Source organism: Sylvia atricapilla, chromosome 2 (assembly GCF_009819655.1).
Source record: "Sylvia atricapilla isolate bSylAtr1 chromosome 2, bSylAtr1.pri, whole genome shotgun sequence".
NCBI lineage: Eukaryota > Metazoa > Chordata > Aves > Passeriformes > Sylviidae > Sylvia > Sylvia atricapilla.
The window spans coordinates 43,005,301-43,024,198 of record NC_089141.1 but is presented as its reverse complement, the minus strand read 5'-3'; the positions used below and the strand labels follow the sequence as shown (position 1 = coordinate 43,024,198).

The 18,898-nt window shown below is 38.2% G+C and overlaps 1 protein-coding gene across 1 annotated transcript in view; it reads right to left on the bottom strand.

Annotated features, from left to right (window-relative positions):
• Positions 1-2,497: 2,497 nt before the first annotated feature.
• Positions 2,498-18,898, bottom strand: part of IFT88 (intraflagellar transport 88) — a 41,092-nt gene continuing 24,691 nt past the window's right edge. Inside the window, 4 exon segments of the mRNA XM_066313046.1 lie at positions 2,498-2,764; positions 3,438-3,533; positions 11,917-11,971; positions 17,578-17,684. Coding sequence (XP_066169143.1) covers positions 2,643-2,764; positions 3,438-3,533; positions 11,917-11,971; positions 17,578-17,684 — 380 coding nt within the window. The 3' untranslated portion in view covers positions 2,498-2,642.

Below are 18,898 nucleotides of genomic sequence, written 5' to 3'. Positions count from 1 at the left end.
AGTTTGTGCAGTGCTGGAACAAAAGTGCAATTGTTAGTAATCCACAGAACTTTACCCAGTGTACAGTTATGCATCTGGGCAAACTGAATCGAGAAACTGCTGCTGATCAAAATCTCTCTGATGTCCACAGGAGTGTTTCTACGGATGTATCTGTAGAAACACTGTATCCCAAGTTATTGGTACTTCCTGCCACTTTATCATGGACATGCTTGTGTGATTGCAATGTTTGATTGGATGCTGTATCGAGTTTGCATGGCTAAACTTTGGTAGTGGGGGGCTGTGGTGAAAGAGCTGTGCCCCTGCAGCCCATGGGGATCCATGGAGGATGCAGAAATCCACCTGGAGCCCATGGAGGAGCCCACACTGGAGCAGGTGGATGTCTGAGAGGAGGCTGTGACCCCGTGGGAGGCTCCTGGAGAGAGGAGCCCGTGCTGCAGCAGCCTGTCCTTGAAGGGCTGCACCCCGGGGAAGAGTGACCCAGGCTGCAGCAGTTTGAGAGGGACTCAGGAGATGGACTCACACTGGAGTTCATGGAGAACTGTCTCCCATGGGAGGGACTCCACAGTGCAGCAGGGGAACAACTCCTCTCCTTGAGCAACAAGAGAGGCCACAGAATTGACCATGACTCCCATTCCCTGTCTCCCTGAGCCACTGTGGGAGGAAGTAGAGCTGGGAAGAAGGAAGGGATGGGAGGAAGGTGTTTTGAAGGTTTATTTTAATACTCATTATCCTGCTCTGATTTTGTTATCAATAAAATCAATTAATATCTCTCATTAAAATCTGTTTTGCCTGTGATGGTATTTGATGAGTGACCTCTCTCAGTCCTTATCTCAACCCATGAGCCCTTTATTTTCTCTCCTCTGTGTGTGTGATAGGCTTCAGTGGGCACCAGGCATCCAACCAGGGTCAACGCACTGGAGTCTACCCAAATGTCCTTGTGTTAGAAAACCATGGCAGTATCTCACCTGACTTCTCTTCTGCACGGTTTCACAGGTTTATCTATGCTTCCTGCCATGGTTCCATGTGTTTTCTCTTTCTTTGATTAACTCAGTTACTTCATACCACCAGAGTGTGTAGCTGAAAATGCTCCCTCCTGCATGGCACGTTGCATCCTGGTGGTCTAGATCTTCCAAGACTAAGCCTGACAGGAAAAACTACCAGGACATCCAGGAATATGTCATTCTACAACCAGAGCAGTAGATACAGCAGGACTGAGGAACAGGCAAGAGAGATTTGCAGGAGTAAGGCAGCTGCCATCCATTTCCTTCTCATGCTCCTTTCCACCCCTTAGAAGGATCAGGGTCCAGAGCTTACCATGTCTTTCTTCCTTGGTGAACCCCTCAGGGTGTTCCATAAACAGCACTGAACATGCTCTGCCCATACCATGAGGCAGAAGAAGTGCAATCCCAGATGGAATGCTGCTCCAGTCCCATGGGAAGCTTGGTACACACAAAGCAGCTCATAAACCCCACAGGACATTTCTGAGCACTTGCAGACATCCTATGACACTGGACAGTGTTTTTAAAACCTGAAAAAAACATTTTATGAAGATACAAAGAGACTTCTCCACTATCACTGGGAAACAGTCTGAGCACCAATACTGAGAAGGAGCACTGAGTATTTCAGAAGACTGAATTCTTGCATTTCAAAGTGCAATAACCAAAGTCTAACTATTAAACCAAACTCATGCCAGGGTTCAAAAAACAAGCTATCTCAGTGGACTAGTTTTGCAAGTATTTATTAGGAAATTCTGAACACCTGACTAATATTTTTCATCTCCTCAAAGTGATTCCTACTACAAGAATTTAACATGTCTCAGTAACTTCAGATCAAACTTGTTCAGTTCATAAGCAGAACTGATTATAAGCATATACTTGTTCAGTTCATAAGCAGAAATCACAGATGGTGATTTCTGTAACCATCTTCTTTGCCCATACTCAGCTTAGGCTGCAGAAAACTATCACTGTTTTCTACAGTGCCACAGTCTCCAATATAAGACGCAAAAGCTGCAATCTAATTAGTAATTCTGAAGAAACTAGGCTGAAATCCTGACAACTCTGACCATTCAAAATAAAAAAAACAAAAATAAGGACATTTTGCCAAGAGACTGCAAAATGGCCCTAGCTCATCTAAGCGTAGACTAAAATTAAGATGCTTTCTTTGGTATCAGTGTAAAGTGATTTGTTGAATTGGGGCCTTAAGGGAAACCAAGGCCATATCCAGCATTTTCAGGTCAGTTCACAGGACTTAAATCCTGGCTTTGGATGAAGGATACGGGATTTTCACCCTTACAAGCATTGCTTTGAGGTATTCTGCATTGAAAGATGAAATTTTAGAGGCTTCTCTGTTTCATATTATCATCGTATTTATCTCTGAAAGCAAAAGCTTTATGCATTTGATAGAGCTTGCAATGTGTGTGAGTACTTGTGTAGATCTCATGCATGAGTAAAATAACCTCACCATTATTTTTTTAAATCAATCACAGAAGACACTGCAATTACAAATCCATGTTTTTAACATAAGGTACCACATGTTCAAAGTATTTCACAAATAGTTTATAAAAATCCACTACAAAATCATTATGAATGAAAAGTTTTTCAGCTAAAACTTTTACAAGGATTAAAAAAATAGTGGCCCATATGCTATTCTGGAAGCAGATCCTCTCCTAGTTCTTCATCAGCAAAATCATCTTCCTCCGTTCTTTTTCTTGCTGCTGTTTTTGGTCTTTCTGGTTGTGGGCCAAGTGGATCTGGGTAGGAGGCATCTAGGATTTAAATAAATACATGTGAAACAGTTACAAACTACTTTTGCTTTAACTTTAGCTGGTTTTAAACATACAAAATCAAACAAAAGATTAGGATTCAGCACTACACATATGTGTCTTTGAAATGCAGACCAGAAAGAGCACATGAATGCTGAAGGGGAACAATACACTGCATTCAGGAACTGAAGCAGAGCACCAGAGCAAAGTTTGAGTTCTACTGATGGAAGCCTTTTGGATTTTTTAAAAAGAAATTTCTCTTACTATACTACAGTGAGCAAAAGACTTTGGAAACGTGCAAGGAACAGCAAGACTGATGACCTGTTTGAGGAATGGCATTTTAGGAAGTACCACATTCCACATGGATTTGGGTTTTTAAACCCATTTGAAAATTCAGTCTTATTGAAGAACCTTTGACTGCAGAATGGCAAGAACTGACTTAAAGGATGCAGCAGACAGATATCAAAAGTAATATTAACATGGGCCACACTTCTCCTCACAATTACTTTATAGTGAGCTCTGAACAATGCAGTGAAAGCCTCATTTTCATGGACAAATGTTGCCCCAATTATCTAATTTTACATACTCTTCCAACAACTTATTTTTTTTCCTCTCTCCTTATTTCTTCTCTCCCTGAGAACCATGAAAGTAAAAAAGGTATAACATGTCCACTTGCCTATTTCTTTACTGCTGCTACTTTCATAGGGTTCACTTGTTCCAGGCAGAGCTTTTAGTTTGGCACTCAGTCTTTCCCCTTTGGTACCACCACTATCTGGGGAACAGAAAAAAAAAAAAAATACAAATAACATGCTGTTATGTTCCGTGAAACCATGATACAAGAATAACATCAATTCAGCTACTAGTATCTGTCAAACTAGACTTGAATGAAACCATCTTTTCATGACAGACACAGTACTCATTTGTAATAGTGGTCTTTAAAACACAGTGGACACTGTGTCCACACATATGTGCGCTAAGGTTTTTTAAAAAATATATACAGCCTTATGACTTTGGAGTAAACATATTAAAACATCTCTGCTTCGAATGCTGACATTTCAGTTGCTTATAAATTACAGTCACATTTTGGAGTTAAAATAAGCATGATAAATATAAACACTGTCACAATGTACACAGGACATTTCCTATGTTTGTGTGCTTACTAATATGCATCAATGTGATCCACCTGCTCAATACTGTCAAGGTTAAATGCAACACTAAGTTTGCTTTTAATTAGAAGAGTATATTTGCCATGTGCTGTCTGCGTGGCAGGCAGGCACAGCTCATGTGTACAGACCATGCTGGCCCTGCACCTCGCTGTAAACACTCTGCTGGCAGCTCAGTTTGCAGCAGGGCCCCAAGGAATGTGTCGGCTCCAAGGGCTGCCTCCTGCCCAGACAACATCAGATTAACATTCTCCTGCCACAGCAGTATTCCAGACACTTTAAATATTCTGTGCACCTCTGAATCTCTTTTTCACATTCATGGCAAGCTTTCAATCTCATCTGTTACAACAAATTTTTATGCAATATTTTTTCTCCTGGGAGAAAACATTTTGAGTTTGACTTGGTATATTTACAAGGCAGGATGTACAGCCAAATAGAAACATGTTCATTTACAACAGCAAACAATGTGGGCATTAAAAGTCTTCCCTCTGTAAGGAGGAAAAATGGGTTTCATTCAGGAAACATTATTTACAAAGTCTGGACTTGGCAACGCATTTCCACTGTTTTATTTACTACAAATGTTGTTTTAATAGATATTGTTATAATTAAAAGAAAAAAAACCCAACCCCTCCAACTTCTACAAAGATGACAAGGCTTTATCTCTCCATAAATACTACCACAGACTTCTGTTTGCTCAGCCCCAAAGTGGAAGACAATGTCTCTGCTCCAAGAAAGATCTAATACATAGTCCCATGTCAGTTAATCAGTTCACAAGACACAGATTACAGTTGAAATTTCAAAGCAAGGAATATATATTTTTATTTACATCCACTTCCCTTGGACCAGTTCTCACTGACAGTTTCATGAAAGAAGTGAGTACTTGAAGGATTTGAAGAAACACGGGGAAAACAGTGGGTTTGCCTGGAGAGAAGCTCAACCAAAGGGCTGCAAGATTACAAAAGGGCCTCCTCTTGATTTTAGTGGGCTCTGGACAGGCCTGTGCAAGAAGGAGGTGAGAGCTGGGCTTCAAAGATGCTGTGGATGAAAATGTTTTGAGGAAAATACAAATAATCAATGAGAAAAAGAGGAGGATAGAAGTAGGCACAGTCTTGCATAACGGAAAACAAGTAATTTTAAGGGGATAAATAAAGCTGTAAGAAGCAGTAAAGAGATGCAAAGACAGGAACAAAACAGCAGATTACACAAGGGGAAGACTGAATAGTCAAAGAAATTCCACAGATTTAATTGGTTGGTCCCAGAAATGAATGAAATGCAATGAAAATAAAAGAGGAGGAAAATAGCATCACAAATGTTTTCAGCTGTGAAAGAGGAAAACATATGGATGTTAGTGATTCTACCAGAGGAAGGTGAAAGACTTAATATTAAGTGAAAGAAGGAAGAAAAAGATGGTAAACAAACCAAACTGCGTGGGATCAACATAATACCCACTAGTTATCTGCACATCTTACTGCCCTAAAAAATACAACTGAAAAAACAGAGGCTTCTTTAGATGTTCTAGGATCCTTAAGTTTTACTAGGTACATTTAAAAGTAACCTAATTAAAACTTTTTCTCAGGTAGATCAGCAAAGTAACACTCCTCACCTTACTTCTGTATGAGCATTGTATCTAGCAAGAGTGAGGGGAAGGTTAACAACCCTTCTGGTTAGTCCTTCACATTTAGTTTAAATTAGGCTAATAGGCAAAACCACATCAAATCTCTGTAGAGATGCAGTATGCTCTGAGCATACCTAAAGATGAGGAAGAGGAGCACCTTTCATTTTAAAGTGCACCCAGAGGAAATTAAGAGGTGCCTGACACCATCTGGACTACATGGAGATGTCAGACAGAGGTGCTTTCTTTCACCTGAGGGAGTTCAAACCCACAGCTCCAGCTTTCAGAAGGAATGTTCTAGCTGTTGAGCCATTTGGGGTAAGCTTTTCTTGACACTCTTGCCATGGGATACAGGATTTGGCTGCCAACATGGCAGCTATTAAAAATTCTGTTGACCATGTAATGTGATCTGCCAGAAGTCTAAATCTCATCTTGAACTTACTTTTTATAGTTCTGTTTGCAGAATCATCTACATGTTTTTATTCAGTATACATTCACACATAATTTGGCAATGTTAAGGAATATAAGCTTGCAGTACAAACTTCAGGATTTTGGTGTCCTACAGTGAAGAGAACTTCAGGGAAGGAGTGCTTTTAAAGCATTTTGTCACAGACATGCATACTTTTGAGGAGGCAAGTTTTACAATTTCTACTCATCATTCCCTGCTGCTCTCACCCCATCTAGGAAAAAGATTTTATATACATTTATATACATTTTGAATTATGGGAATGAAACTAACTTTCACTAAAGTAATCCACAGAAGAAAACAAAGCTAACAGTGTGACTCTGAATGAAAGGCTTTATTTGTATATTTTTTGTCTACTAAGAGCACAGCTTTGAGTGCTGCCATCTGTCTGATTGCACCTACAATCAGAGGACTACAGGTAGATATTTCTGAAACTGCATATTAATTCTCTCTCTATTACTGTATTAACTGTACAAACACCTGCTCCTAATTCAAAGCAGCTTTTAACTAATGGAAGATCAGTGATGAACTTCATTGCTCTCTATCTAAGGAAATCTTCACTGCAATGAATACCCAGTCCTTATTAACTTACTGGGCATTTATTTAGTAAGTTACTACTGTAGTTCATGTGGAGGCCATGCCCACTGTACTCACTTTGGGGTGACAACGTGGACACCTGCACATGAACCGACCGTAGGAACACTGCTCCAGATTTCAGTTGAAAAAGCAACAGGAACCAATTAAGCAGTTGTTTACAAACACAAACAAATTATTTGCTCTGTAAAATCGTTATATTTAAGATCTGGATTATCATGCTGGCATTACCTTCCCCTCACAGCCTGTGTTCAACAGCCTTAACTGAGTACTATGCATACAAAGACATAAATAATACACTCTGCATGCTGATATCTTTTACAGTGCATTCCTTCCTCTCATCTGTTTAAAAGTCATGTCCATATTATTGTATTTAGGACGTTTACATTATTCTCAATGCCTTACAAAAACTGATTTGAACGAATTCCTTCACATAGAATTTGAATGGGAATAAAAAAGAATCTAAATATAAAACCTAATTTTAAAAAAATGGCCAATTTTATATGGCAGAACAATAAATAATGCAACATACTGCAAAAGTAATCCTATTTTGTAATAGTCCTATTTTAAGTAGTGATACCTAGCAAAAACGATTCTCAATTTTTTTAATCTGTTTCTGTACTCCCTGTCACAATACCTGTGTGTACTTCAAGCCAAAAAAATCCATTGTATTTGTATTTATTTTTCAGAGGACTCTAACTAGTTACAACTACAGTGATGAAAATTGTCCTGCACTGGAAATTGCTCCTGTATCACAAAGGACATAAATTAGAATTTTTAATACTATTTTACCCATCAAGAAAATACATCAAAGGGTAAGATTGTTTGGTAATCTGCCTCCTCTGTAAAATGTTTATGTAACAAAGAGCACAGTGGGCTAACGCTCCACCAAATCCAGAATGTGTTTTAAGTGCAGCTCTGTGTATCTTTCCTATCTGAGATGAAGACACCATCTTTGGAGAAGAATGGGCATTGGTTTGATTAAAGACAAGAGTAAGTTCAGTGCAGAAGGCAGAATAATACATTAAAACCGTAAAACAGCATGGGAAGTAAATGCAATTTATAACTTGGCTGCTGTTCACTTTGATCTGAAATTTTGCTGAATGAAAATTGTTTGTGGTGTGTCAGTTCAGCTAACTCTTAAGGTGAGTTCAGAGCAGAACACTGATTGAGATGTTCTCTTCATTTCAACAGATTTTCCCTTCTCCATTAATTAAGAAAATCTGTTTCTATTCTGCACACACAAAAGGAACAATCCCACAATGACATGTAATTAATGAGGCATCAACAGGCACACAAAGCCTAGCAAATATAAATGATTGTCATGTCTTGGCTGTAGGGTAACAAGAAAATCTCTTATCTTTATCACAGTCAGGATTACCTGGAATGTCCACAGCTCTAACATCTAAAATATACTTCCATAATACATAAGGAGATCCCTCTGGGATGGTAAAAGGGTGTTTGAATATGGGAAGTCTTTGGGGATGGACAAACTGACACAGTCACCAGTGAATTGAAAAAGGCAAAAAACACCTAAATTATTCCCATGTGGTTTATTCTCCAAATTCATCCTGACAAGCCTAGGTACCAAGGAGAATGCAAAGTACTCAGCCTTTCATCTTCTGAATTCAACATTGCTTCTCTGGGCTCCTGTCCGAGACTGCTTGGCTCCTCTCATCCAGCACAAACCTCCCCATTCAGAGAGCTGGGCAAATGCAGAGACCAAGTAAACACAGCCACGGGAATGGATTCCTGAATGTCATACTTTGCATTATCTACACATAGAAGAGCATTATGCTATTAAACAGGAAAAATCCCTTATGGCAGTAAAAACCACAGTGCACCAACTGCTAAGTTCTGGGTGTTACAATCATATATCTGCAAGACACGAAAAAGTGAGTATGAAAACAAGAAAAGATTACTGGAAAGAATATCTTTGACAACTGCCTAAACTCAGCTGTACTGTTAGCTCCCTTCAAGGTTTCGTGGTTATTGTGGTTTTGGGGTTTTTTCTTCTTTTTAAAATAAAAAAAACAATAATTTTAACAGGACTATATATTAATGTCACGTGCTTCCAACATGACCCAAGTAAGACTGAAAACCATAAATCTGATAATTGTAAGGAGAAGAAAATTTCACTTTTTATAGTGGCTGAAAAATGTGTTCAGTTTTGGGTAGGGATTTTAGATTTAATGCTTATCTTCTCGAAAGGCACGAGCAGATTTTAACTGACATTGATATAGATGTCAGTTTTCTTGTCTCTCTGTTTCCATTCTGTCTACCATTCAGGCATATACCAATCATATTGCTGAAACTCTGCTTTGGTGCATCTCATACACCTTCTGTTTTAATTTTTATTGGCAAAGTACTTGATGCCCTATGAAGTACAAACCTTGCTGGCTTAGTTTTCTTTCTTCTTAGCTTCCTCTTTAAAAGCAATCTTAGATTATACTTCCTAAAACAAGGAAACCTGAATTATTAATACTCTTAATATAAATAACTATATAGGGACAAAATTCTTGGGGGAAAAAATTTCTTAGGAATGCTAAAAAGTATGGGGACAGTGAGCTGGTAAGAGGAAAGAAAGAAAACAGGCATCAGACCTAAAATATTTGGAATGCATAAGACTTCAGTAAGCTACTAAGTACTTCAGTTGAGCTAGTAAGTACTAAACTAAGGAGGATTCCATGCTTCACTGGGTTCAGTAATGATGGCCAATCCCTCATACAGTGTAGGAAAATGATCCCTTTTGGTCTTGGCAACACCACTGGAAAAGACTAACTTTAAAATGTATACAAATGTTTCTCTTTTTTTTTCTCTCCTTTTGAAGTCAGTAATTTATCATGAAGTCATTAATATTATGAAATAAAATAACCCATGTTTATATTTCATACGTGTCTTCACACAACCTGCACACAGAAATTTATGAAACTGCAAATTACAGTCTATAACCCAGGTGAACAAAGCCAAACATCGGACAAAATAAAATGCTTGGGTGTTCAGGTTTCTCAGTCATCCTCAGTACAATGTGGACAAAATACAACACAGGATGCTGTGAGTGTCCAGTTTCTTCATTGATTAGGCTCCCCAGAGCCAACGTTACCAGTTAAAATGTGCCCAGCACCTTTGACTCATTCTAAAAATACATGTAAGTAGTACAGCTCACCACAGCTTTTAATTAAGAATCCCAGCAGGAAGTTAACTCTAGGCTCAGTACAGGACCTTCTTTGTACCTCTGCTTGTTTGCCAAGTCATTTCCAGAAAGGCTGGACCTTTGGCACTGAATTTGTATAATGGGGACTTCTCAAACATGCTCTGATATACAAACTTGTTCCCAAACTCCGTTTTTTTCCACTCATTCACATATTTGACATAACATCTTGAACTCAACAATCTAAGAATTATTGATAGGGCAAATTCTAGGTAAATGATGATCCTTCTTAACCTCTCACCCTCTTTTTTTTTTTTTTTTTTTTTTTAACTAAAAAAGAAGAAAGAAAACAACTTTCCATAGATACTGCTGTCTTTAAAAGAAATACTGACAAACTTGTTGTTTGGGAGATTTATGCTGTCTTAGCATCCTTTCAGCATGAGCCTTATGTATATCTTCTTTTGCTAAATTACTGACTCTCTCCTGAAGCTTACCCCTTTCCCACTAATGAGGGTGGAGATAATTACAAAATAGAGCTGGAAGAAAAGAGACCCTTTGTGCCATTTCCCTACACACCTGATGCAAAGTTTTGCACAGCTGTAAATACCATTGTGCCTGCTACCAATGCTGCTCTTCCTTTCTATTTGCTGTATGCCAAAGTGGATTCCACTTTGTGACAGAGAACAGGGACCAATCCTGTCTCACACTGCTGTTTTGTTGGCACCTCCAGTTGGCTGCCTGGTCACAGGGTTTATGTAACAAAGGAGAGCCCAGAAACTCGCCATCCTCTCCCATCCCGCTCTGTTACTTAAATAAAGAATTACTTTGGCCTGAGGCCCAGAACAGGTAAAATTCAATCCTAGGTGAATGGTTGTCTCTTCCACACATCAAGAAATTATTTAAAAGCTTCTCTAGTGAAACTACTGAGCTGAAAAAGGAATGAGATCTTTCTCAAGCACCTAACGCTCACTCTTAACCCTCAAAAAATCTAGGGAAGCAGTCTTCATAAATGTAACAGCTTTCTAAGGTCATCTTCAGATTACATTACTAGATGCCACGACTTTTCATGACCCTATCGAATTTGCTTAATGTAGTAAAATATCTGCTATGTAGGTGGAGAAAAATATTTACCAAATAAGAAAAAAAAATCATAAATTATTTATCTGTAAAGGAAGGGAAGAGAGTCAAGAATTTACAGGGGATATCTTCTAATGAGACCTATTGATATCCAGAAAAACCAAAAGCAGAACACAAAGAAACCATTTCCTCTTTGGGTCAAAATATGATTTTTTTTTTTCAGGTGGCTGAAGTAGCATGAAGTCTGCTAGTTTTCTTAGAGCAGCAGTGGGAGACTGTTAGGTTTACATTACTGACTTCATGGATTTATTAATGGAAGTGAAAAATCACGGGCTGTGCAATATGCAGGCAACCCAGTGCAGAAAAGACAAAACAGGGCAGTTTCCTGACTTGCACTGCAAAGGTTTTATATTTATGGAAATCAGCACTGCAAATCTATAGAAGCAAGAGAAGCAAGGAGACTGAGTACCCAGAGAGGAAGCTTTCTTCTAGGAAAGACTCCAGAACTTCAGTTCTGCTAGACAGAGAAAAGGGAAAGGATGAGCTCAAAGATAGTAAAGGGTATTATCCAGATTACAGAAGTGGCTGCACAGAACAATCTGCTGAACTTGTAACAAACACCTAACACAGCAGGTTACCTGGTGGGCACAAAAGCCCCTTTCCTTCATGCTAAATAAAGAAACAATGAATGCCTATTTTCTGTGGCTTATGTGTTCTGTTTTGCTATGATAAATGATTCCTTATAGCAAATATTCCAAAGTTAAAAATGTTCAAATACTAAGTTAATGGGATGAAAACATTCAAGGCCACAGTACTGAAAACAATCAGAAATTTAGCTTTAGGAATACACTAAGATCTGTATATAAAACACAGACGTTAGACCAAATTCATGCTACTGTACCAGTTGTGATTTCATACAGCAATGAGAAAACCAAAAACTATGACACAAAATTTGTGAAATACTTACATATTACTCAGTGCGTATTTGTTTGAGTTTCAGGATGAAAGGAGGCTTTACAAACATTTTCAGAAAATCTGTTTTCTTCAGGATCCTGTCAAAACTGATATTTAAGCAGAGGCTTGACTACTTACCAGCACTTCCTTCTTTGCGGCTACGTGCGCTGCCATCTCTGCCAGATTTAATGCGCTGCAGAACAGGAGAAAAGGTTTGAAAAGAACAGAACAAAAAAATCCATTTAGTAATATATATTAGACATAATTATTGAAAATTCAACTCAGCTTATTAATAAAACAGTAGAAGAATGTTAAACTAGACTTACTATACTGTAGCTACTAAAGCTTGAAATTGTCCTTAAAATCAGGGTTAAATCCAATGTTTATATAAAACAAGAGGACTGTGAAATTCAAATACAGTATCTCAATAAATTACTTTCCTTCAGATAAAATTCATACAAGGAATGTGCATAAAAATAGTTCAGATGTTCGTTTGTGAAGTACAGCTGAAAAAACAGGCAACACAGCCCTCTTTGCATGAGTTCAAAGTAGCCTCTCCTATTAACGTCTTGTAAATCCAACAAGCATTTTATTATTGTAAAGACTCAAAAGAGAGAAGTGGGAGAATCTATAAAAAGAACTATTCACCCTATGGATCTTGGATTTTGAATTTTTAGCACAGATCTGTATTTCACAGCAAAATTTAATTTGCTGTTGAGTGTTAAATGCAAGATAAAAGTGAAGGTAAATACTTTAAAAGCTGTGTTTAAACAGTCAGCTCTCTTGCATAGAGGAAGGTACCATAAACATCTCCCAGCTGTGTTTTTTTTTGAGTGTTATTTGAAAACTTTAACAGTTTATCAAAGCAATACCTTTGTATGATATGGCAGACTTAGATCTTCTGGCAAAACACCAAATTTCTTATGCACACATCTTGTCAATTTTAGGAAAGGACACCTCAGTGAAGGACTTTTTGATAGGTAGGTACAAAAACTTGATGTTTAAAGCACTTAACTATTAATAAAGTACCTCTGCACCTTATTCTAAAATATGAATTCAGGATCTGATTAAAACACACATCATGTCTTCAGGTCAATTACTATAACTTTTTCACCAGAAAAACATCATGAAGTCTGGCAAAGTTGGAATGATACCAAAGAAGCGAAAGAACTTTCAAGATTCATGCCAACAGAAAAAGGAAGAACTCTTAAATCAAAACCCACAGGAGTCAGACAGGAAAGCATTGAGCCTAGTGTGAAACCAGGACTGGTCTTGGAGCAATTCAGTCTGGGACCAGAATTTCTCACACTTTTTTATTTGTTTTGGGAAATCCTCAAGTCTAAAATATGTTCTCTGAATTTTGGATTAAATATCCTTTTCACAGCCCAGTGAAGTAGCATATATCAATCCTTCAGGAAACCTGTCCAGACTCTCCAAACTGTTGAATGACTGACAGCAAGTCTGACAGCAGAAGCTCAGCTTCTGTCTGCCCAAGGGAAGGAGTCCCTATGTGATAGTGCCCTCTTGGCATTTACATCCTAGGACTTTCCTCCCAAAATATAACATAAGAACTACAGCTTAAACATATGATTAACTCCTGTAAAATTCCAAGTGAGTAGTTTGTAAGTAATCCCACACTAAAAGCAGACATTCAAAATAGGTTTCCACCCTAAAAATGCCTATTTCTCCCACGACTGCAAAAGACATTTAGGATGGTTAGCCCAGATGTGGATGCCTGAAGGCAAAGGCAGTAAGGCCCCTCCAGCATTTGCACCTCTCATCACTGCTTCTCACTACACCCCATCAGCCCCGTTCTCAGTCACTTAACGGAAATAAATAGTAATGCGTGTACACAGCAGCCGCCAAGGAGGCTCTGTGAACTTTTACACTATTACCTGTCCTTTTTAGAGTGAAACATGAAAAAGGAAGACAAATTCCATTAAAAAAAAACATCAAACAAACAAAAATAAAAACCCCAGCCCCCAATCCCCCTCCCCAACCCAAACGTTCCAACATATGAAGGCTGCAGTAAAAATTAAATGCTGTGAGAAGCAGGGACAAAATTTCTACAGGGAATGAACTCCACAGATGTTCCCAGATTCTTGGCTGGAAGTATTTAACAACTTGTCCATATTTGAGAACTGAGGGAAATAAATACACCAGAATATTTATTTTGGTATAAAATCCATGTGAATATACTTATTCTGGAAAAACAATGCCAAAATAGAAAATTTTGATAAATTTCTATAGAAAGATAAAGTCTGTGTGCAGACCATGAAAACAGGTATACCATGCTAGCATTCTACCTATTTTGTCTTTACTGGGTGCAGTTGAGAAATCAAGGGCTAGGCCAAAATTGGGAGCAAGAATTGAACTGTATCTGGTACTGCTAACTGAACCATTCCTGTTGGAAACTTAGGTGGTGAAATATTAAAAACTGGTAATTTTAGAACTAGAAAGTATAGTTTATGACTGTATGGCCATGGATGACAGAAGGAACTTTTGAAAAATCCCCTAGTAATTTCCAAAGCCAGATGGCAGACAGAAGACTAAAAATCACACACACATTCACCCCCAACCAAGAAACAAACAAAAAAGCCCTTCCCAAACCCCAAACCAGAGGATGGGAACCCAAATACAACACCAATAGCAAAAGAAGGAACTGCAGGGCTATTGTTAGCACGAGAGCAGTGATGTAGAGATTGTCACAGAAAGATACTCCACTAGTAATGCAGCTGCACACTGAATCGCAGCATGTCCTGAAACATCTTTTCTTAGAGTCTTTGCTCCTTTACCAACTACAATGGTGTTCATTTTTAAGAAAACTGTGTCAGAAGGTTCCTTGGGAGCAGAAAAAGTTGTTCCCTTCCTTTGGGAGGAACTTGGAAAGTTTCCAGAGGGTGGCAAAGGAAAAAGCCAGAAGGAGATGGGAACATGTCCCACCAAGACAAGTAACTACAAGAGGAAGCAGAAAGCAACTCATCAGACTTCACAGGTTCTGAAGAGAGTACACTTGGAACCACAGGGGCAGAATTTTGCTTCCATTCAGAGCTTATTCAGGCTGGAAACACTGGCTTGTCTGCAGGAATGAAGTTGACAGGACTGACAAGAAACTTTTATTTTTTTTATCGGAGGTGGTTTTAGGGGGCACAAAGGCAAGAGGAGTGTTTGTTCAGGGTTTTTTAAACTTAGTGCATTTCATTTTATCTGCTTAAATGAAAATTGGTTTAGTTTAAATTACAATACAATCAGGCTTATTCAAAAGGCTGATTTTTTTTTCTTTTCTGGGTAACACACTAGAGGAAATATTTAAGCAGATCTACCTTAAAGCTTTGACTAATTAAAAGTGCCGTCATAGACACCTTATCTGTTCTAGACAGATCTGCTCTACTCTGTTCTCCTGAGGCCCCAGAGCTGTGTGTCCAGTTCTGAGACATCTACTGTAAGGACATGGACCTGTTGTAGAGGGCCCAGAGGAGGGCCATGAAGATGAAAAGAGAGCTTAAGCACTTCTCCAGTGAAGACAAGTTGAGAGGGTTGAAGTTGTTCAGCCTGGAGAGGACTCTGGGGAAATATTGTTGTGGCCTTTCAATACTTAAAGGAGTCTTAAAAGAGAGTTCGGGACAGACTTTTTACTAAGGCCTGTGGTGGACAGGGCAAAGAGTAATGGCTTTACACTGAGAAAGGGTAGAGAAGGAGAAAAAATTACATCGAGGATGGTGGGACACTGAACAGGTTGCCCAGAGAAGCTGTGGATGCCCATCCCTGGAAATGTTCAAAGTCAGGTTTGATGGGGCTTTGAGCAACCTGATAGTAGAAGGTGCCCCTGCCCACAGCAGGGGGTTGTAACTAGATAGTCTTTAAATGTTCCTTTCAAACTAAACCATTCCATGATCCTGCTTTGCAAGGGTAGTGTTGTGAGAGGTCCCACATCATGGCTGAATTATGATCACTGTTACAGCCTGAACAGTCTAAACCAACTGTGCAGTAACTTGTGCAATCAGAAGTCTGTGTTGGATCCCACTGATACTTCTGTCATTCAGGTACGACTTAATGAATTCCTTTACACAATGAAATCAAAATGAAAGAAACCTCCATAATTTAATTTTTTTAATTTAATAACTTTTCTGTTACTAAAATCTTAAGTTACTTAGAGGATTTAAACTTACATATTCTATCAGTAGCTTTTTCCTCACCAGAAAGTACAGAAATGTGTTTGGGGAAGCTCTTGCTTCCCATATGAAATAAACAGAAAGAGAAATTACAATTTTTAGGGTTTATAAAATTGTATTCAAATATTAACTTTCTTAAGGAAAAGGGTGTTTTCTTTAAAGTCTTGACATTTGCCTATCTATAATTAATGCCTTCAGCGTTAAAAAAAAAAGGACAGAATTACATGCAAGGAAACAGCCTTTCCTTCTCCAGGGACCTCTCTCTCTCTCTAATCAACTACAAGATAATCCAGTTTTAACTGGTTTTGTTGGCGAGCTTTCTCAAGTAAAGCACTGAGGTACCGAAAGTTACTGCAAGGAACAATGTATATCACTGGCACTGAAGTGATCAGAAACCAAGCAAAGCCTGTTGAACACACTTCAGTGAATCTTTCAACTGTGAGTTCTGCAGAATGGGAATATTATACCTGGTCATCTGTTTTGCTTACTGATACAATTATGAGGAGACATGGAGGAATATCAATCCCATTAAAGCTGTGGACTGCTTTCTTTTGTCCATTTTCTGAGGTGCTTTGAATTTTACATTTACTGAAAAACCCAGTCAGTACACTTCAGCTAGCTCCTCAAAGTATGGTTGTAGCATAAAGCAGGAATCCTTCAGTCAGTGTTTCCCCTTGTGAGTTTCATTTTTGAAGTGTCTTAGTGTTCATATGCATACTCAAGCTCCCTGGAACTTAAGCAGAAGTAGCTAAAGATGCATGTGCACATCATCTGGCATCAAAAGGGACCAATAAGTGTTACTAAGAGCCGAGTAAATTAGTTAAGACTTAATGTACCTTAGTGTGACTCTGCAGCTTTGAGACAATTCTCTGGAAAGGCAAAGCAAGCTTGAATACTTTGCAGCTGAACAGGATGGATAATGCTTTTCAAACAAGCAGCTGTTTTTAATTTTAGACCTTATTTTATCACCAGAATAGCAAGAAAACAATGCATAAGTGCACACACACACAAACGTGAGCTCACTCTTCTGAACAGAACACAAGTTATGATCTCATACCTTTCACAGTCTGTTACTTTTCTATGGATTTTTTTTTTTTTTTTAGTTTAAAAATTGGCACTCACACAAATAGTTTACTTCTACCTATATAATATGTCAATGCTGCAGTTTTGTAGCACAAATATATATATATATATATATAAAAAACTAAAAAGGAGTTTTCTACATGGACAAATTCTTAGGCTTCCCATCTCTCCCTATAGTTGCATTATTACTTGGCTCATAAATACACTAAAGTATTAAATAAAATCTGGCAAGTAAGTAGGAAAGACGACATTCCACAGACATTGAATTATGCGAGTGGCTCCAGCATTCCCATCATGTCCACATAGTCCATCTTGCACTGGTATTTAAAAATCACAGAAAATCTGGTGCTCAGAAACTATTCAGACAGATGTCAGACTGATTTAAAAGTAGTAATTTAAAACTAAACCTCCCAACCTCTTAAAACAGAAGCCTCTGTAAACCAGGAAGTTAACAACACATTTTATCTTGAAGTATCAAAAACACCACTCTAGCTTCATCTACATCTGTAGCTATACTGTATAATACACAGAGAAACAAACTTACCTGCTCTCTAATTTCTTTTAATTTTTCTGCTTTCTTGAGCTTTGTTATATATTCCTGGACTTCTTTCAGCCCCATGTCTGTGCAGAGACGGACTAAAAATCGGAGGCCTAATTGGAAAGCAAAGCATTGTTAAATAAGACTTACAAGCAGGTCAAGCTACAGGTGCACCCTGACAGAACTGGACACGCGGAATGGCAAACACTGCAAATAACTGCAAACAAGGCAACTCCAGTCCAGTATCACTATAGAAGTTGTAATATTTTGCAAGTAATTCAACCTTTCTCTGTGTCTGTATCCATGAACAGCACAAATACCATTGGTGTATGTCGAAGGCAAAAGGCATACTAATTAATTTGGGTCAGAACTCTTGACATTTGCAAAGTATTTTGGAAGCTGGAAAGCATAGAAATGATACTAAGATATTACTGAGGAGCTGCTATCAAGAGAATGCCATTGAAAACAATTTTGCAAATGCCAAGTGAATGCAAATGGTTTTTTCCCTCTAGCTGTGGTTGATTTTTAAAAGAGTAATATTTATAGAATTAAAAAACCCCAACAAAGCTGACATGAAAATCAACCGTAACTCTGTGACTGAACTAAAAGGATCCCTAAAAACCATTCTCCTGAGACACTCTACCAAACTCTAAAACCACTGTTGGTATTCCTACGTGTTTGATAACGTTCCTTTCAAAGAACTGAAGCAGAAACAAGCAGGACATGATCCATTACCTCCAGACTACTTTCACAAATATGTTATTTCATTTTGTGCTAAGTTAGTTTTCTGCTGGTTTAGGAAGCCCATGATCAGGAGGGATGAGGGAAGAACCATTGTTTCAGCAGTAGAAAACTTAAATCAGTTAAATTGTCTTGCCTAACTCCTGCCTCCATTTGTGAAATTTGTAGAAACTACTTTCAGAAACGTATTTGCATTCTAAAAGGTTTACTAAATGCCCCTCTGAAACATGTGTGACCAACACAAACCTGATATTTGCTTATAACTTTGAGGAATTAGAGTACTCAATTTCACTTGTACAAGAGAGCTGTGATTCCTCTTTTTAAAAAGCAATACATTTGTCAAAGCAGAATGATACAGTTTTAAAATAAAATACAATGAATCTTCTTCTCACATTGCATCTAAAAGCACAAACTTGTTGGTGACAACCTTGTATTTTGGAATTTGTGAGGCACAGTGTGGGATGGAAGAGAATGTTTACACAACCACTGACAACTCTATTTTCCTACAGGGCTTTTTTATTTAGAGTATAGGTGTGACTGATATTGCAGAATGTCTTACTCTTCAATGTTGTGGTTACAGTAGTTT